We start from the raw sequence: 19,045 nt of genomic DNA on the forward strand, positions 1-19,045 counted from the left end.
GCATACTAACATCAAGCTCTTTGTTTTTGTGTACCGCTGCTTGGCCCAGAATCTTGCTAGTCCTCTTCTTCAGTCTTTGTACCAGCTTTGGGCAACTGCACCTGGTCACCAGGCATGCACCTGGGGCAAGGCCACTTGTTTATACGCAGTACGGCATGCGCTCTATTTCTTTTCTGGCGGCAGGCAGATGGAACTCTCTTCCAGCTCACTGTCGACAGGCCCGCTCTCTTGCTCAGTTCATTAACATGGTTAAACTTCACCTAGGGTTCCAAGTAAAAAGGCACTAGCCTGTTGGGACTCCCCTAGTAAAAAATAATAAATCACCTGGACATTAAAGGGGAAGTTCACCCTAAAATGAAAACTTCACAACCTGTAGCGAAAAATGAACTGATTCCAATGATGAAGGTCCCAGGCCAGGTGGATCGGAGCAGCCGTTCCCGAGTTACACCAGTTTGAAGTTTACATTGCATTTACAATTATTTTGTTTTCACATTTTCTTGCCCATTCTGCCCGTGCGCGGGATCCAAACTTTAAAAAAAGTCCAGAAGCAGCCATGGGTGGTGGGATAGGGCTCCTCAACGTGGCCCTGGAATCTGTCACAAGGGCACGAGTGGGCGTTCTCTCACAGATGCCAACAGAGCCAAGTCAATTTTTGATGTTTCTTAGGTTTAGGGCGTGCTACGAGGTCGTACCTTTGATACAACATCCAGTGCTGGGTCCTCCACAGCAAGCCATTTCCACAGTGCTGCACACCAAATCCAGGATATCCACAAAAATCGGAAAAGACTTCCAATCACGTTCCACTTCTGCCTAGTACTGAATTCTACCTGACTTCTTGACACGACTCAAACTTGCCAAAGTCACTAAATCAACATCAACTACAACAATCAAGCCACATATCTGTAACGTCACGAGGGTGCTGGCAAAAGTCCTGCTGCTTCGCCCGCCACCATGCAGCCAATACATGGCTAAAACACGTGATTTTTTAGACTTTATGGCAACATTCTGCACACTTTTGCGTGTTTCCATGAAACGACATCTTGCACATGGTCTGCTCAGATTCAATTACAGTGCTGCCAAAAAATGACAGCGTGCAACAAAACAATCTTTCCTTGCAAGGGCACATTTTCGGCCATAACTCTTGAACAGCTGGTCAGATCGAAACATAATTTTCAGAGATTTTGCAGCTGTTTATGCTCTTTCAACTGAGGTTGCACTAGATATGAATTTACAAATTCGATTTTTCAGGGATTTTACGACAGGCTACCTCCATAAAAACATGAGCACATGAAATGTTTGAAGTCAATTTCCAAGATTCTTTCCAATGTAACGACTGCATTTGTGACCATCCGTAATCACGTCAGTCTCACTTACCAGGTACATGTAATCACATGATCTTAGCAATAAAGTTTCAATGCATACCGTTTATGAAAGCTGAACTCGGATGGTGAATGACAAAAGCCATTGTGTCGCACTCGCTGACTGTATAATGGTTACGGTGGTGGCCAGTTGGTCATAACTCGTAACAGTTTTGTCCTTCTCCTTCTTTTCATGTTTTAAAAGGCATCATCATTCCCGACTACATAATACAATCATGTAGTTGACAACATAGGTATCTCATAAGCTAATCACGCGGTTTCTGCTGAATTACCTGATACTTGGTGCTGAGCACACCTCGCTCACTCAATCTCTATTGATTGCTGAATTCCCCGCAGCATGTGTATGGAACAGGAAGAGGTACTTCTAGTTGTTGTTGTTATTGTTGTTGTTGTCGTTGTTGATGTTGTTGTTGTATACTTTATTTATAGTGTAAATCAAAACAGTTTCTTGCAAGTGTACTGAGTGTAAGACGTGCGCCAGACGCCAAGCTTAAATCAAACAAGTAGCATGACTGTCATTATGAAGGCAGTTGCAAGCATCAACGTTCGAAGCAGCCACCCTCTACTGTCATGGGCGGAATCGGAACATCTAAGTTCCCATCGTTTAGTTTGAGGCACTTGACTTGTATACCAATTTTTGCTGTAGTAATTGCCGTGATTCAGCAACGAAACAAAATATTCCACTGTGAATAGCTAAAAAAATGAAGAAACACTAGCTTGGATGAATTTGGCGAATCGAATTCAAGTCATCGAACCCTTGCCACTGCATTCTTCTCATACCAGTCTGCAACGCACAATTCTTAAACACAAAACGGTCTCTACAGGCATGATAAAATGAGGAAAAAATTCACGGTTCGCGTTTTCCGCATCCGTAGTAACGCCACCACCCTTCAAGGATCAAGGCGATGGAGCTGCTAAAGCGGAAAGAGGTGAGTAGACCAGCATGTGGTCAAAGACCGAAAAATCCCATTCACTAAATCCATGTTTTCCTCGTGCCAGGCCACGAGTCCCCAATTAACTGTGGTTCGCAGCACGGCTGGAAAAATCCCTCCGCTTCCAAGCAGGACTTGAATCTGGTACCCTCTGTTTCTCAATCATGGTCTTAGGCCGCCCCACTATGTGTGCCTGCATAAACTGTGCCCTAAAACCAGTGACTCTATGCCCTTTCGGCGCCCTGAAGTGCAGCACTAGCCAGGTGAGCGCGACCGTTGTAGTGTCCTGAACGTAAGCGCCGAATTTTACAGCGCCAAATATTGCAGTGCTGCATATTTCAGCGCCAGCAGATATTTAAAGCGCATTATATCTCAGCGCTACATGATAATGTATGTCAGCGCCAAAAACATCAGTCCGACCTTCCTCAACGTCACAGATGTCAGCACCACATATCTCAGCGCAATGTATCACAGCGCCATGTATCACAGCGCCATGTATCTCAGCGCCATGTATCTCAGCGCCATGTATCACAGCGCCATGTATCACAGCGCCATGTCTCACAGCGCCATGTATCTCAGCGCCATGTATCACAGCGCCATGTATCACAGCGCCATGTATCACAGCGCCATGTATCACAGCGCCATGTATCACAGCGCCATGTATCTCAGCGCCATGTATCTCAGCGCCATGTATCACAGCGCCATGTATCTCAGCGCCATGTATCTCAGCGCCATGTATCACAGCGCCATGTATCACAGCGCCATGTATCACAGCGCCATGTATCACAGCGCCAAATTATTGATCATTATGTCAAACTAGTGGAGTCTACTAGTATACTTCAAGTAGATGTCATGTGTACGTTTATCGACTAGCGTCTGAGCTGGAGGTGGGCTTGATCGCGCTGAACTTCTTTGCGCTGTACTTGGATCAGGGTTTTTCATCCATAATTATTATGTTGGTAAACACGCACCTGGCAATATGGCGGTAAATACACGCTGGATAGTAGTTCTACAACAGGAAGAAAGGAGATAAATGGCTGTGAATACAGACTAATGTCGAGCCAGAAGCGCCTCAGCCTGGACAAGGTCGACAGGCGCGAGGTCGAAGTGACGACGGCGAACAGAGCGTGATCCGCGGATGGCAGACCTGGCAAGAGAAAATGCCAAGCAGCACCGCAGCCAAGCTACAACCCGGCTATAGGCAGTGTGGCGTTTGGTGGTACTCCAGAATACAACTGCGGCCTCTTGTGTGGTTCTAGGGACAAGGGGCAGCGCAAGAAAGCTCGCTGATTCGATATTAATATTATTTCTCGGACTTCTCACCGTAGGCCAATTGCAGTGAACCCCCGTTCAACCTCAAAGAAACTTGAGCGCACAACTCGAACTTGAAAGCCATCTCACGTACAAGCAAGAGTACATATCCCCCCAGAGTGCGCAACGCCTAATCCAGCTCTGCAGACGGTCCTGGTCGAGCGTGGTCGGATCTGGACTGTATTATGACGCAAAGATCCAATTACGCTGGACGACTGCCCTATGCAGAGCTGGAGCTGAGGGTTATGTACTCTTGATATACTTTAGTAAGTGACTTTTTGGATCCGAAAACAACAGTGCAGGTTAGTTCTTACCTCCTGGAGTTTGCGTTTCTTCGCTGTACAATTCCTTTCGGTCATTGATTCCAAACGAGTCTCTCACAGCCTCTGCTATTAATGATAATTAAAAATGAACACGTTCTGCGCTTACTCTGATAGTTAAATGTAAAGAGTTCTCCGTCTATGATGTGCGGCAGATTAAGGCCTCTTCAACCAGCCATATGCCGTCGACTGTTTCATGAAACGTTAGGACAGAAGCCAAAACAGACATATATATTCCACGTGACGTGACGTTGGTGACACTTCATTCCAGACAGTGCTTACGAAGCTAGTCCAAACATTGCGGACCCTGAGCAAGGGACAGACCGTAGCACACGCGACACTTTGGTGCCATGTTGCATTGTATGTTCGAGATGGCACGAAATCAGAGTGTCTCTTCCGTTTCTCACGCTGCTTCAGTGAAATCAGGACGGAATCTGACAGCTGGGATAGTGCTATTATTTCCTGTGTCGCCATTCCCAATTGTATACATCGCGAGCTACACCGATCTTGGTCAAGCATGGTATCACAGCTGCGGAAAATCGCCAGAAAGACGCTAGGCTACGCCTGAAAGATTATCCATGGTTAGGTTAGGTTGTCAGTCCGGGACATGTATAATTATTACGAATGCCATGCTCTCGGTGACGGCAAAGGACAAGGTCGTGCCTATGTCCGTGTGCAATCTTTCCTGCTCAGTGCAACGTGTTTTGTGCATGCCCTTCGTACTTATCAATAGACACGATGGAAGGTCATCAATAGACTGATGGAAGGTCATCAAGTCGGCTTTTTTTCTACGAGTACTTCAACTCCCGATCTCTTGTGTACATGGCCCTATATAATATTGATCTTCCGATACGCATGATGGCATCGGTGGTGGAAGTCATAATAGATGTCATGAACTACTCCTCAGTGGGATTGGAGTTGAACGAATTGGACACACTTGACTTTGTACTTCTGGGGGCCAATAGCTGGTCCTACCTACGGGTGCATAATGTGGTTGCTAAAACTAATTGTTTGCAGGTAGAGTAATAGTATGTCACTGCGGTTTGTAGCTGCACGGGAGCAAAGCTATCATGTGTATTTTTTATTTTTACTAAGACCAATTAAATGCCAAACATGAGATGCAGCTAGTGGAAGCACGCACAACCTGGATCGTGGCAATGTAGTGTTTCTCAAGCATAATCCATCTCCTTCTCCTAGTCAAGAATGCCAATGTATTCCGATGAAATTCTTTCTCTATCACATTGTTGTTTGCTTATGCCATCAAGGGGAGGACGTGTGCCTCGTTTTCATGTACACAATTGTATTATTCACCGGTTTTTACTGAAGCATTACATACCCAAATCGCAAAGAAGGAAAAAGACAAGGGAGAAAAATATGAAGGGAACAGATCAGCAATTGAGTGTGAATGCACAACAAGCAGTGAGGATGGTCGGCACGTTATACTTGGTAAATCGAATTCAAACTGTGTGAAAGTGAGGATTTAATACTCTTGTGTCCGCTACACCGTAGTCGTGGTTGATAAATCGCATACAGGAAAAGACGAAAATACTTGCATGCCTCTAGAACGCTTGCCCAGCAATAGCATGCACAATGTATGGCAACAATCTGTCATGATAAGGGTCGATAAGACACGACGAAATCAGAAATGTCAAAGAAACTAAATATTTATTTCACGAAGAGCAATAATGTAAACAATCAGTGTTCCGTTTCTCAGCTGAAGGCACGTAATCAAAAGGGAGGTCCTGCTTGTGTGATAAGATAATGTACCCGTGGAAGAATGTGAAGGGGTACCGAAAAGATAATCGTTCTATCAAAAATCCTGTTAGGGAATTGAAGGCCAAGTAAAGTAGATAAGGATCTACTCTTGCAAGCCTGCGATGTGAGTCAAGTCTTTGAGCAAATATTTACCTCCTCGTATTCTTTGTCATTTGGATTGTGGTGTTGCTTAGCCTCAAGCCTCAAGGTGGTGTTCGTGTCCGCGGCCAGTGGTCCACGTAATGCATTGTCGTCATACACAGGATTCAAGGTCATGCCAACCTGCCTAGTACAGCTGGCAGGCACTGTGCCGATCGCGCTTGAGTTTCCGATCGTGCACGGACTGTTGTGCACTTCCGATGCGCATGCTGGTAAGGTATACAGTTCATTTTTTTCAGTGTGACAGCATGAATCTTGCCTAGACGTGACTGGGGTGTTGTAAAACATCTATACAGGGCTTGATCGCCTCCTCTACTTTTCACTCTGGACAGTTTCCTGTTCCTCAGACAGCAGACTAGGCCCGTAAGTCCTAGAGCTACTGCAAGGATAGAAGCTATTGAGTTTTACACGTGGTACGCGGATATTGGTAGCACTAGATTTGGTGACGCCAAAGAAACCAATACCTACACAATTAATGTAAATGGAACGGTATAATGCATATACAGTCGTCCTTCTCTAATCCGGCACCTCTTGCTACGGCGTTTTCTGCTGGATTAACGAGGGTGCTTGATTAAGAAATCCTGCCCTCTGACCCGGCCCTACCCAACTGCATGCATGTATCATATGTACGTCAAAACGCAGGGTTCTTCCGTGTCGACCCAAGTATTTGGTGCACGGCTTTATATTCTCAATTGTTCTCCGGGAATATACACAGTGATAAAGTGATAAAGTAAAACAGAGAACATGTTCACATGTACTCTTGCACACACACGCACACCTGAAAATTGGCAGGACACTACTCCTTGCTAAAATAAGAAAGTATGGTTGACTGCCGTTGTCTCCTGGACAAGCCTAGCCTGGCCTGGTAAGGAGTGCACCTGTACGGCACGCGATTTACGACTGCCGGATTATGAAATCAAACTACGTGCAGTTTGAGCGATTCGTTTAAAAAAGTCACTGCCGGAGGCGGAATTCAAGTGCCGGATAAAGATGTAGGAATTGAACGAAAAAAATCGGTTTCGTCAGAAAGTGCGCCGGTTGGCAAGGGTTCCGGATAAACAAGTGCCGGATTAGAGAGGGACGACTGTATCGGAAAGCTGTAAATAAACGGTGATATTCGGCTTGAAAAAGTGCCAGAGATATTGCTGTTTCATCAGATACATTGAAGAGATTCTAGGTGTTCACCGACAGGACATACTACTTATCCCCAATATCCTTTGTGTACTTTTCTTTGCATTATACCATTGCCAGTCAGTCCAAAGCAGAAAGCTACAATCATAATCAACTGCGTGTGCCGTACAAAGACAATGAGAAATACCTGTAACTGCTCGGTGCCCAGAACCGTTTGAACATGCGAAAGGGTTACATAACTACACTATGTAATAGAGGTTCGCCAAAGATTCAAAAATGGTGGCCACTAGGACATTACGAAAGACAAAGTTTTGCTCCACTGGTAATACGCTCATGGTTTTCAGTGTGAATTATTCACGTCTTGGCATTTGGCGTGGCAAAGGAGATCAACTGGTGATTGTGGAGATATGGTATTGCGCTTACAGTTCATGGCTGGAACGTGTGCAATCATGTAACTGTGTTTTCTTCAGATTCTTGGCGTTTTGATCAATTTTTTGTATTGATATATTGTGGCATAAGTAAGCACATAAAACATTTTGCTTTGCCCGTACAAGAGGCTTTGCTGTGAGAGTGTTTGTGATGATTAATAGAAAGGCTGCCAGTAGTGACTATTGTCACTGTGACTGGATACAGGATGCACGTTGGCTCTGTTTGATCATTTCATACACGATATCACTCTCCTTAAGCAATTCCAGGTCATCTTCAGTCTGCCTGCCACGGTGTGCTGAAGCCGTAGCGGGTGATCCTGTGATGGACGATCCACTCTTCTGCTCTGTTGATGTAGCCATGGGAGGTGACGTTGAAGGTGATACTGTATCAACATGGAGGTCGTGAATCGGGGCGGTCGCCAGATGGTACAATCCAATCGGGGCGGTCGCCAGATGGTACAATCCACATGTTCCGTCGTTGTTGTCTGCCCGATTGTTTCTGATGATGCTGCCCTCCTCACTTTCTCCATTACTCGTAGCAGGTTTTTTCGGCTTCTTGGGCAGAGAGTAGACGACTTCCTTGGTAGCGCTCTCATGCGTTGCTACCTGCTCACACCTTTCAACCCCATTTTGAACTTTTATAACGTCCTTTTCATTGCTTGGCATGATGGATAATTGATTATTCTCGTAAGCTCGCATTTCCCTGGTTTCCGTGTCCTGACCCACGACGTTCAGGGATGCCTTCCGTCGCCTGCGGACAATCACCCATATCAGTAGAGCAGTCAGCGCTAGCCCGAGCACAGGCACAACCACAGCTATAGGGAGCGTTGCTGAACCGGTGCTAGCGAGGTCTTGCTTTGCTGTCGCATAAAACAAACAAAGAGAGATTTGTGTGTACGTGTAATGTATACCCACATACCTAAATAGAACAATTCATGTTTGCAAACGCTCCTGTGAAGGATAAGCGTATACACCCTGGAATTCATTGCGGAACTCAAGTTTGATTTTAGATTTCTATGTCGGGCGGCAGGATGTAGGCAGTAATAGCATTACTTATCCACGGCACAGTCATTCCCCTCAAGTGAATAGAAGTAATACTGAAAGTACGACCATAATATGCTGCATTTGTCTAACCATGACATGTGTTGCATGGAACACGTGTAACTATAACGTTATGAGCTGTACATAGGCCTGGGCGGATAATGCTAGCATTATAAGTAGCATTATAGTGTGCGATTTGCAACGAGCATTATGCTAGCATTATAACACTACATTTCCACAAAAGTGGCATTACCGGTATACTCAAATGGCCCAACTTCTGCGAAAACCAGCTTAGGGTGAAAATCATTTTTTGGAGAAACAAATTATGTTTTCAAAAAAGGTTGTGTCGCGTGGACGCTCGAGTGCTGTGCAGTGAAGTGGAACCAAAGATTATCTCGCTTGTTTGAAGAAGAAGCAGTCATGGCAGGAAGGGTTTCAGCAGTCAGGGATGTCAATGGGCTTCCGGTAGAATATTCCTTGCTACTCCTCTAGTCACAACGAAGAGTTTTTGAGCTGATCGAACGGATTCCATCTTCTACACTCAGGGATGGCGAAAATTTCTGCTCTAGCTGTTGCTTGCGGAAAATGGTAAAGAAATCGTCTCCAGTTAGAGTCGTGATGGCGGAAGGGAGGAGAACCTGGACGACATCGATGCAGCCAATCGAAGTACGGAGATACTAGCTGTTCCTGGGCCTCCCACAAAGGGAACACGCGCAGCAGAGCTCATACGCACTGCAAGTGGACAGTGTGGAGAGGCGGAGAGTAAAAAATATTTCAACTTTATAATTTAATTCCAAGTTGGAAGGCTGTCGGTTAGCGCTACGGAGAGGTGTTGAAGCTAGGTGTCAGGACGTCGAGTGTTTCAGTACTCTGTCAGTTTTGTGCCTAGTTATTGCACTTTCTGACTGTATAATAGTATCATGTTACAGTGGTGGAGAGTTATTCTTAACTCGTATCTATAATTATGTCCTTTTCTCTTCTACATTTATTTATGGCTCAACATCCGAGTTTTATAATTTAATACTTCAAGAAGTACTAAATGCTCACTTGCATTGTTATGGCTTAGTGCTAGCTTAGAACGTGTTTCAGATTACATGTAGTAGTGTGAAGTATGTAGTGTGAATTATGTGTTCCTGTACTGTCTTATAAAAGCCAACTTTGTATCATTCTTCTCCTATAATCCCTGACGATGCCCTCCTGGGTGAAAATTTGGACAATTTCAACTGTACGTGGTGTAGCCAAGGACTGTTAGTGTGCTGCGAGTTGGGTATACTGAAAGTACTATTTTGTTTGTTTCAAAGCTCGAACGTGAAATAGGTTTACCCCCGGGAGTGATATGGCTCGCCTCTATAATGTATATGAAGTGCTTTTCATACAATCATTTTCTGACGGAAATACTTTTTCTATTGTGAGGAGGGCGTCTGACTGGGTGAATCTGAAACCTAAAAACTACGTTCCATTTCGTTCTGACACAATGAATTCTCATAAGTACCTGCACAGTTCTCATCCAGGATTGCGGTTCCAGAAGAAGCACATGGACACCAGTATGAACCGTTGGTGTTCTCACAAATGCGATTCTCGCCATTCAGTCTCGCCGTGCAGTTGTGCGTTCCATGTTGACTGCATTCATCAATATCTTAGAAGAACACACGTGCAGTGGTTAAATACAGGTAAGTACGAAGTTTAGTTCGTTTATACCGGAATTCCACCTCCTTATTGATAAAGGGGAAGAGTGTGTTGCTCCCTACACGGAAGCTCGTGGTTTTCCTGCCGACTTATTTATTTTATTTATTTATGTATTTCTGCATCTCGTGGCATGTCAAGACAGCCAATTGAATTGAGGAGAGGGTGAGACCAACCACGGAAGAAGAGAAAAAAAGAAAATGAAGACAACATACACAAAGTGGGAAGGGATTAGGAACTTACAAAGCAATGGGACTTGAATTCTCACTTGAGCGTTCCGGGGAATTCACCCCTCATCCGATGAGCTTGAGTAGGCTGTCCATCGAACCGTCCACTCGATGGACTTCTCGTGTGCTCTGGATGGCAGTCGTGAGTCAGTCAAGTGAGAATTCAAGTCGGCAGGAAAACCGCGAGCTCCCATGTAGGGAGCAACACACTCTTCCCCTACTATCGCCAAAGTCCCACCAACCTCTTCTTCACATTGTTGTCCCCAGCGCGGGCTTGCGAATTAGATGGTTTGGAGGCAACACCGTTGTGAATGGCCAATGGTTCCCAGCGCTTGTTAAGCACCTCCATGAGCGACACTGACTTACGATGCTATCTGGTGTTTACGAGGTGTTTGTCACGCTGGAAACGGAGCGTCTCCGTAAGTTTGAATCTCTGGTGATGTTTGTAAGTGGAGAGCAGTATATAAGTGGTGCTTTTCAGGCACAATCTTCCTCAGCCTACGCAAGCTCAAGTGATGAGCGGTGAATTCCCCGAAACACTGTGTATTGACCCAGGAGTGGTGCTTTCTTGCAGGTTTGCCGAGTGGACGGTTCGATGGACTTCTCGTGTGCTCTGGATGGTAGTCGTGAGTCGGTCAAGTGAGAATACAAGTCGGCAGGAAAACCGCGAGCTCCCATGTAGTGAGCAACACGCTCTTCCCCTACTATCGCCAAAGTCGCACCAACCTCTTCTTCACTTATTGATAAAGAGGCCAAAAGCTGCTGCTTGCCTACGTGTTGTTTATCCCGTAGATTGATGATATTTTCAATTATCTATCAAGAAGGGCTGCAATACTGATTTCAAGGTTTCAGGGGAAAACGCAAACGGGAAAAGTCTGAAGAAAAATTGAATGTCACCACCAGGACTCGAACCAGGGACCCGCGCTTGTAGCCAGCGATCCTCTAATCGCTGAGCTATGGTGTAGTCGTCATCCCAGCAGAGACCGTTCAACACTTTCTTCAGACTTCGTACCTCACATTTACTCTGAATCCATACAGGCGGGTGAGACGCAGCCCTCCCTGTAACTCACACACTTCACGTGCAAACTAGTACACGGGGAGCCCCAAGTCCTAAAATATTCACGGTTTGAGTGAAATACTGATTTCATGTACACGATCCCTGGCTACGTACACTCATTTTTATAACCATGTTAAGATGCTCAATGCCAGTTCATAGCGGAAGAGTAATTATGAAGATAATGTTTACTTCAGAGTAGATAAATGCCAGAAACACATCATCAAGGTATGTTGTTCATGTATCATTCCCATAGAATGTCATCAGTGTTTGGCCTATACCTTGACACGTTACTCCTGTGTAACCTGGATTGCACTGACAACGATAAGAACCGGGTGAATTCTTGCAGCTACTTTGTGGGATGTGTTGACAGACACCAGGGGAGGTTGAGCACTCGTCATGATCTAAAAATATAGACCAAACGGGATATGGCAGTGTTTTGAAATTTAATGCAAGTAAAAGTACACACACCTCACGCATCAGCTACTTGTTGAAATTGTTAGCAAGATGTTGTGCACGTGGACATGGCGATACGAAGATAACATTGAGTCTAATTCATCCATTACAATCTTACTTGTTCCAGGTCATTCGTCTAAACTGTTTTTCATGGCCTTTCAACGCCCGATTTTGCCAGAACAAAAAACTCAACAGTGACTCCACAACAGGTGTTATTGTTTCTTGAATCAATCATAATAACACAAAATCACATCACCTTGACATGTTGGTCCCGTCAAGCCGTCAATACAAACACACTGATAAGACCCATTGGTGTTACTACACGTTGTGTTCATCATGGCGCTGCAGACCGCCGGGTTTCCATCACATTCGTTGACATCTGAAATGGAACCATTAGAAACAAATCATAGGGCTGTATTTGTGACAGAGCGATGATTTCTCTCCATACGAACGAAAGAACTTTCGCTACACACGATGACTTGATACGCCTGAGCCTGGACTACACCCTGGTTTGTAGACTTTCATATTTCGAATTCTTTCCCGTTTCAGTGTGCATTCTCGGCTCTGCTTTGGCGAGTGTACAGACCATGAAACAGTACATTTCATAACTCAGGTATATTGTGAATGTACTGGTTGACTTGTTTTATTCAAAGCCCCACATTTAGGTGAATAATGGCAAGCAGGTATAAGAGAAGAGCTAGAGAGAAAAGGGAAACCAAGGAGGGTTTTTTGTGAATGTACTGATGTGTGCACATAGCACTCTTGTAGCAGGCTGATGGTCTTGAAAGAATTTCAGAAAGCCTAAAACGCAAGACGCCATGGTTATGGAACGGCATACATGTAGCTTGAAGTTCAACATGTACATACACATAATATGATTGCAAATCCTAGCAAGATGATACCTTGACATGGTGATCCAGAGTATCCTTTCTTGCAAACACATCCATACGATCCAATGGTGTTGGTACAGTCACTGTGTTTTGTACTCTGGCAGGTATTTTCCTCATTACATTCGTTGATATCTGAATTTGGAACCGTTCACAGAAACCCGAACAACATTACACTGGGAAAGAAAGGCATTATAATTATTATTATAGTGTATAGGTGGGACCTTAACATACTTATTTGAAGGAATTTATTTCATTAACCTGTAGGGAGTAACGTGGATCCTGGACTAAATTCTTGTTCTTAGACGTTCATGTTTTTATCCTCTCCCTCTTGGCGTTCATTCTCGACTCTGCACTGGTGAGTGTACGGGCAACAAAGCAGTATATTCCATGGCTTGGCTGTATCCTGGGGCTTACTTTAAATGGCACTCCTGAGGCAGCGGGATGGTCTTGAAAGAATATCAGACTCTGAAGTAAGTCTAGAACTCAAGACTTCATGATTGAATAGCATAACTTTAAAAGGTTCTACAAGTATATTATAAATCCAAGCACGACGATACATTGATATGCAGGTCCAGAATGGCTTTCCTTGCGAACACATTCATACGATCCGATGGTGTTGTTACATTCACTGTTGATTGTAGTCTTGCAGATGTCTCTGTCGTACTCGGTCAGGCTCATCGCAATTGTCACTTATCTATCGCCACTAAGAACAGGAGTTTTGTTGCCCTTCTGTGATTTTTCAATAGGCATAGTGAGGATGCATGATACAAGAATACTCTCCGCCACAAGAAAAAAATTCAGCCATGGAACCAGGTGAAGCGAGTCATAGAAGGGAAGCAAGGTGAGCAAAATGCACGAAATAAATCAGCGAAGGAGCGCGTTCTTGCACTCACACCCTTACAGGTCCAGAGTTCATTCAACTCTCCATCACTCGAGCTGCCGCCGTTACATGAGCTGACATTAAATAATTGCTAGTGTCTAGCTGCTGTCGTAGACTGGTAGAGTATCTCTTGCTTTTTCAGCCTGTCGTATGGCAGCAATAGGAAAGGAACAGTTGTGTCTGTCACTTCGGTGCTTGAAGGAACCGTGGGCAGTGTGACCTGTGTGTCACCACAGTGTCTTTCAACAGAGCCTTCGAATGAGGCATACAGGCCTCTCCAGACAGCTGTCATACGCTCCACTGGATGCGCTGACCACGACTCTTGTAATGCTGCTGCCAGGTCCACGAAGGAACAAAAGGAACAACCAAAATGTCCCTTGCATGCGCGCATCCATCAAAAGCTTTCTTCTTCAGCATGATGCTCATACTCCTCTGCCGTGCACGCGTGCCTGTCACGCTCTCCAGGATGTCAGTTGCCCCCTGCTACAGTTCCGGTCTTCGGGTCGCTTGCGATTGGCTTTTGGCAACACAGACAGTGAGTGAATGGCCAGATTTCCACTTCCCAAAAAAGTCGAACACATCGCGATTCAAAGCGCTAGTCGCGATCATTAATTCTTTGGTGCCTCATTTGATCTTGCCCTCACAACCTCCCAAGCAAAAGTAAGTTAGATATCGTGATTGGACTGCGTTTTACCTGTCAAAAAGTGCGTGTGAGATAAGCGACATTTGCGATGAGCCGGACCAAGTACTTACATTCCTTGATATCAGTATACGATGGTGCGAAGGTTAGACCCGAGCTAAATGAACGCACAAAACATTCGACTTCTTTCGTCACCATTAATTTTCGTTTTGTGGACAAAGTATTTCCACATTCCTGGTCTTTGGGACCCGTCAATCACGTAAATTTCTCTTGTGCTCTTTTCCTTTTCTAACTGTGATAACAGGCCTTTGTCCGGTCATGGCACTATCGCCAATAATTGGCCATCGGGGGTTGTTTAAAACTGATTTCACCTCTTCAGCCTTGCCACCTGCTGAATGGCACTATGACAGGACAGGTTTTATGGCGTCTGTTGGCGTTTGACTATCCTGTCCTTCGGCCTTATAGTATTATCTCTAAGGTGTAAGGTGTGTATGTGTGTGCGGGCGTGTGTGTATGTGTGCGGGCGCGTGTGCGTGTGTGTGTGTGTGTGTGTGTGTGTGTGTGCGTGTGAGTTTGCATGTACGGGTGCTTGCCTGGACATTTGCGCTCACTTGTGTGCTGATGCTTCTTTAAAAAATGTTTTTTTAATGTTCAAGGGTGCTTGGGCTAGATTGGAAGTTTCCTATCAACCATATGAAATGATATGCTAGCATCTTACCTTTACAAGGTGTTCCTGTAAAGCCAGACTTGCAAACACATTGATATGATCCAGGTGTATTGTTGCATTCACTGTTAGCAATATTGTTGCAAACACCCGTATCATGTGTGCACTCATCGATATCTGTCATGTGAATACAGAAACATCATTGATTTCACCTTCAATCTCACAAAAACATGTGAACGTATGCCTTTTTGTACAGCAGCCTCAAGAGAGGCTACATGCCCAAGCTAGCTACCAATATTAAAACTTCCCACAAATCGTCCTTAGTCGCGCTATTAGGACGCTTGGAAGTAGAGAATCGCCAAAGTCAGACCACCCTACTGTTTCAACTAACACAGTTGCACACGGCCTGCCACGCCAACTGGTGATTTCTACATCAATTAAACTCAATCAGCAAAAGGAGGAGAATGTTCTTTCCACCAACCACCAAGCAAAAGTAAACAATGAGACACCTGTACGCACATCGGTCCTCTGAAAATACCTATTCCTCTGAATGTACAAGTACATGTAATTTGAAGAAATTCTCCCCTCGACTTTCGGCGCTCTCTGTGCCAATTCTAGAAGCGGAAAACGAAGAATGGGTGCACAATGTGTGTTGAGAATGCTCACGAAGTCACCAAAGCAGAGTGTAGAACACAGTACAACAGGGAATTATGGCTAGTTCAGAGTATTATACATATAGCAGACTCAACCTCAGCTCAGGGATCAACGGATTTGCTAGTTCAGTGTATTGTAGATCTAAAAGTAGTAGTGTCCTACGAGCATGTCAACAGATTGTTCCCGTTGCGATACACTCAATCCCTCCCACTCCCACCCCGTTCGCATGCCATCAAGATCAATACTATTCAGACAGCCTGTACCTTGACATGTTGAACCTGTGTATCCAGTTCTGCAAAGACATTGATATGAGCCAGGAGTGTTGTTGCAGTGACTGTTAGCTGTGCTCTTGCAGATACCCGTGTCTGGTGTACACTCGTTTATATCTGTGTATGGGATTGTCACATGAAACATAGTGGTGGAAGTTGTTTTCACAGTACAGGAACATTGTATTTGTTGTGCAGAGGGTTTGTTATAGTGACAGACTTTCAATGGTCTCTTTCTGTTTTGATTCTTTGGTTTCTTGTCGACTTTGGTGCTCTGTTCTGGCTGCACGTGCAGTGTTCTGGGCAACATGCGCTGGTCGTGAACGGTTACGTCATTGTGATGTGTGTCACAATGGATGTCGTCAAGCTAAGCCCCTTTCTCCATTTGTCAGAAGCACCAAGTCATTCCTAGGGTTCCCAGTAAAAAGGCAACGCCTGTTGGGAGTAAAATAATAAATTATACTACTACTACTACTACTACTACAATGTATTGGGCATACCCATATGCTGCCACGATGTTTGCCTTTTTCTTTATTTCTCAGTTTTGCCTCGTCGTGTCCTATCCTCTTGTTTGTCCACCTCTGTTCTAGTCTCCGTGTTGTCACAGAATTCAATTATGTAGTCAATTGAGGTATTGTGTGTGGCGAGCCTGATCGGTGGGGAGGCTGGGCCTGACGCCTGGAGAGAATGTGCGATTGCACAAAAGTATTATTGAAAGGGCGAGTGGTACCACTCAGGAATTTTTAGGAGGAAAATTAAGTATTAGTACCCTTAACAATTATTCGTTATTGGAATTGCTTGTTATGTGTAATGGCTACTGAGGATAGCAACCAGTTAGCTGAAGAGCACGTGGAGAGGAGGACTAGAGGAACCGTTTTTATTGATAAATAATCACACAAAGAAAAAAACTCAGGTTTATTTTTTTCTGCACCTCGTAGCATGTCAGCCAATTGCATTGAGGAGAGGGTGAGACCAACCACGGAAGAAGAGAAAAAAGAAAAAATGGTGAATGGTCAAGATGGTGAACCAAGGAAAATAATTGTAACATTGAAATTGTGGGCACAAGCTATGCGATCGAGTCCACCAACTAAACCAGATTTTGAACAGTCAGACGTGCACAATCTAGCACAAACCTGACAAGGAGTACTGAGACATTCCTCGGCTCGATGGCACTCGCCTTCCCCTCTTTAGAATTAGCACTACTATCCACGAACCTTCCAAGTTGGAGGCCGTTGGTTAGCGCTATCGAGCAGTGCTCAAGCTGCCTTTCATGCCGTGGAATGTCTCAGTACTCATTGTCAGTTTTGTGCCCGTAGATTGTGCACGTCTGTCTGTTCAAATCTGATTTAGTTGGTAGACTCGATCGCATAACTTGTGCCCACAATTTCAATGTTACAAACAAAGAAATGACCCTACAATTATAATCCTAAAGGTGATAACAATCTTTTTGTAGTATTATGCGGGTCATTTTTTTTAATCTTTCTCTATACAAGTCATAATGTATGAAGGCTGTCTTTAGAGTGAAATGTGTTTGTCATCCAGGAGAAGACCAGTCAGTGAGCCTTTATGCCCGTCCTACCATGCACTAACCTATAATTTTTATAATTCAGTGTTGCATTCACCAGTGAGCAGTGTTCGCTTTCGTGTGTTATTCTTCATCAGGCTTCAGAGTAAAGAAAATAGGGAGAAGTAATACCGAGAGCCTGATAAAACTACAATAATGCGATAATACCAAGTGAAATATTTTAAAACTAGTACTATTAATAAAGTATCCATGCTGTACCTGTACCTTGACATGTTACTCCTGTGTAACCTGAATTGCACTGACAACGATAAGAACCGGGTGAATTCTTGCAGATACTATCTGTGATATGTTGACAGACGCCAGGGGTGTTTGAGCACTCGTCAAAATCTAAAAGATAGAAGCAATATGAAATGGCGAAGCTAAGAACGAATGTATCCGCTTACCATCCAGCCTGATGTTGATCACTATCTCTAGGTTCTGCCCCCCCCCCCCCCCTGGCCTTTTAGAACCGGTTTTGGCCGCACTATTAAAGGCCCCAAACCCACTTTACATTCCACAAATATGGGCTTAGTGCTTGCTTCTCCATACATTTTTTATCATTTACACATATTTGCAAAACTAGCCGAATTTCTGGTCCCATATCCCTTCACCGTGTTGCCCTCAAATGTGCAAAGGAAGAATAGCACTGGTCACACAAGGTTCAGTGTACATATATCTGCTACTTTAGGTGCCTGATCCTAAATTGGGGTGTAGAGGGGGGGGGGGTGGGGGTAGAGATTTGGATTGATGAAACCAAGTCAGCGTTCATATTGCACCACAATTACCTTTGAGCAAACATTGGAGAATATGGATCAGTCCTTGTAAAGGATATTGTAGTGTCCCTGCCAGCACGATTCTGCGAGGGTTAGCCTTACAACAAAAAAATGTTACGCTGCGTGTGTCCGATGCATACTTGGTAAGGAAAAGGCCATGGTTTCCAAAAGTCGATCCTCCCATCTTAAGGCTGTCTATAATCAGACATCTTTGATAATGTGATTAGACTTTGATAATTTATTTCTGGATCTGCTAGCTTAGTGCATGGCTACGTTGTCTGGTGATGGCTCAGTGTGAAGATCTAAGTTTCAACTGATTAGCTTGACTTCTATATGCACACTAGTGCAAGTCCACCCAGGTGTATTCCTGAAGCAAACATGAGTACTTCAGTGGGTAAGATATTCAACAGTTCAACATTCATAAGATTTTGCTATATTATTATTATACGCATTCCCGCGTTGAAGTGTAGCAGCAGTATGCTGCGTCCACAGCTTCGCTTATGCAGAATGGCTTGGGTGAGAGGAGAGGGGAGAGAAAGCAACAAGGCAACCAACATCTATGAAATTGGTCACAATAACATGAAGAGAACCAACCTACATATTCATGATTGCACAAGAATGGAGACGACCAAATAATGGCTATAATAATTGTGCCACAAAACCGGTACACAGGAGATCTGATGACAATGTAACGAAACATAAAACTCAGTTACTCAATACAGGTTCCACTAAATTACAAGAGAACAACGCTACAGCGTTAGAATTGCCGCTAAATTATCGCAAGTGTAGAGAACGAGTCCAATACAAATGAAAACCAGGAACAGACTGTCCCGAAGTT

The 19,045-nt window shown here is 44.4% G+C and overlaps 2 protein-coding genes across 2 annotated transcripts in view; both read right to left on the minus strand.

Moving 5' to 3' along the window:
* The window catches only part of LOC135812890 (latent-transforming growth factor beta-binding protein 2-like), a 105,976-nt gene that overhangs the window by 5,777 nt on the left and 81,154 nt on the right, over positions 1-19,045 (minus strand). The gene's annotated exons all lie outside the window — the stretch shown is intronic.
* LOC135812350 (adhesion G protein-coupled receptor E2-like) lies at positions 6,957-17,985 on the minus strand. The gene is made up of 9 exons (XM_065325728.1): positions 17,946-17,985; positions 17,660-17,782; positions 15,868-15,990; positions 15,005-15,127; positions 12,779-12,898; positions 12,133-12,255; positions 11,702-11,824; positions 9,949-10,092; positions 6,957-8,275 (listed from the first exon to the last, which is right to left on the minus strand). Exons 1-9 carry the CDS (start codon positions 17,983-17,985, stop codon positions 7,602-7,604), a joined length of 1,593 nt encoding a protein of 530 aa, XP_065181800.1. The 3' UTR covers positions 6,957-7,601.

Source organism: Sycon ciliatum, chromosome 3 (genome assembly GCF_964019385.1).
Source record: "Sycon ciliatum chromosome 3, ocSycCili1.1, whole genome shotgun sequence".
Classification (NCBI taxonomy): Eukaryota; Metazoa; Porifera; class Calcarea; order Leucosolenida; family Sycettidae; genus Sycon; species Sycon ciliatum.

Bases quoted from the DNA above. Each gene is read 5' to 3' on its own strand.
- LOC135812350 (XM_065325728.1), bottom strand. From the start codon at position 17,985: ATGTATGGAGAAGCAAGCACTAAGCCCATATTTGTGGAAT. The intron at 12,899-15,004 runs GTAAGATGCTAG...TTCCAAATTCAG, and splicing joins TACAGGAACACCTTGTAAAG to ATATCAACGAATGTAATGAG. The intron at 8,276-9,948 runs GTACTTATGAGA...TTTATGCGACAG, and splicing joins CCTGGATGAGAACTGTGCAG to CAAAGCAAGACCTCGCTAGC.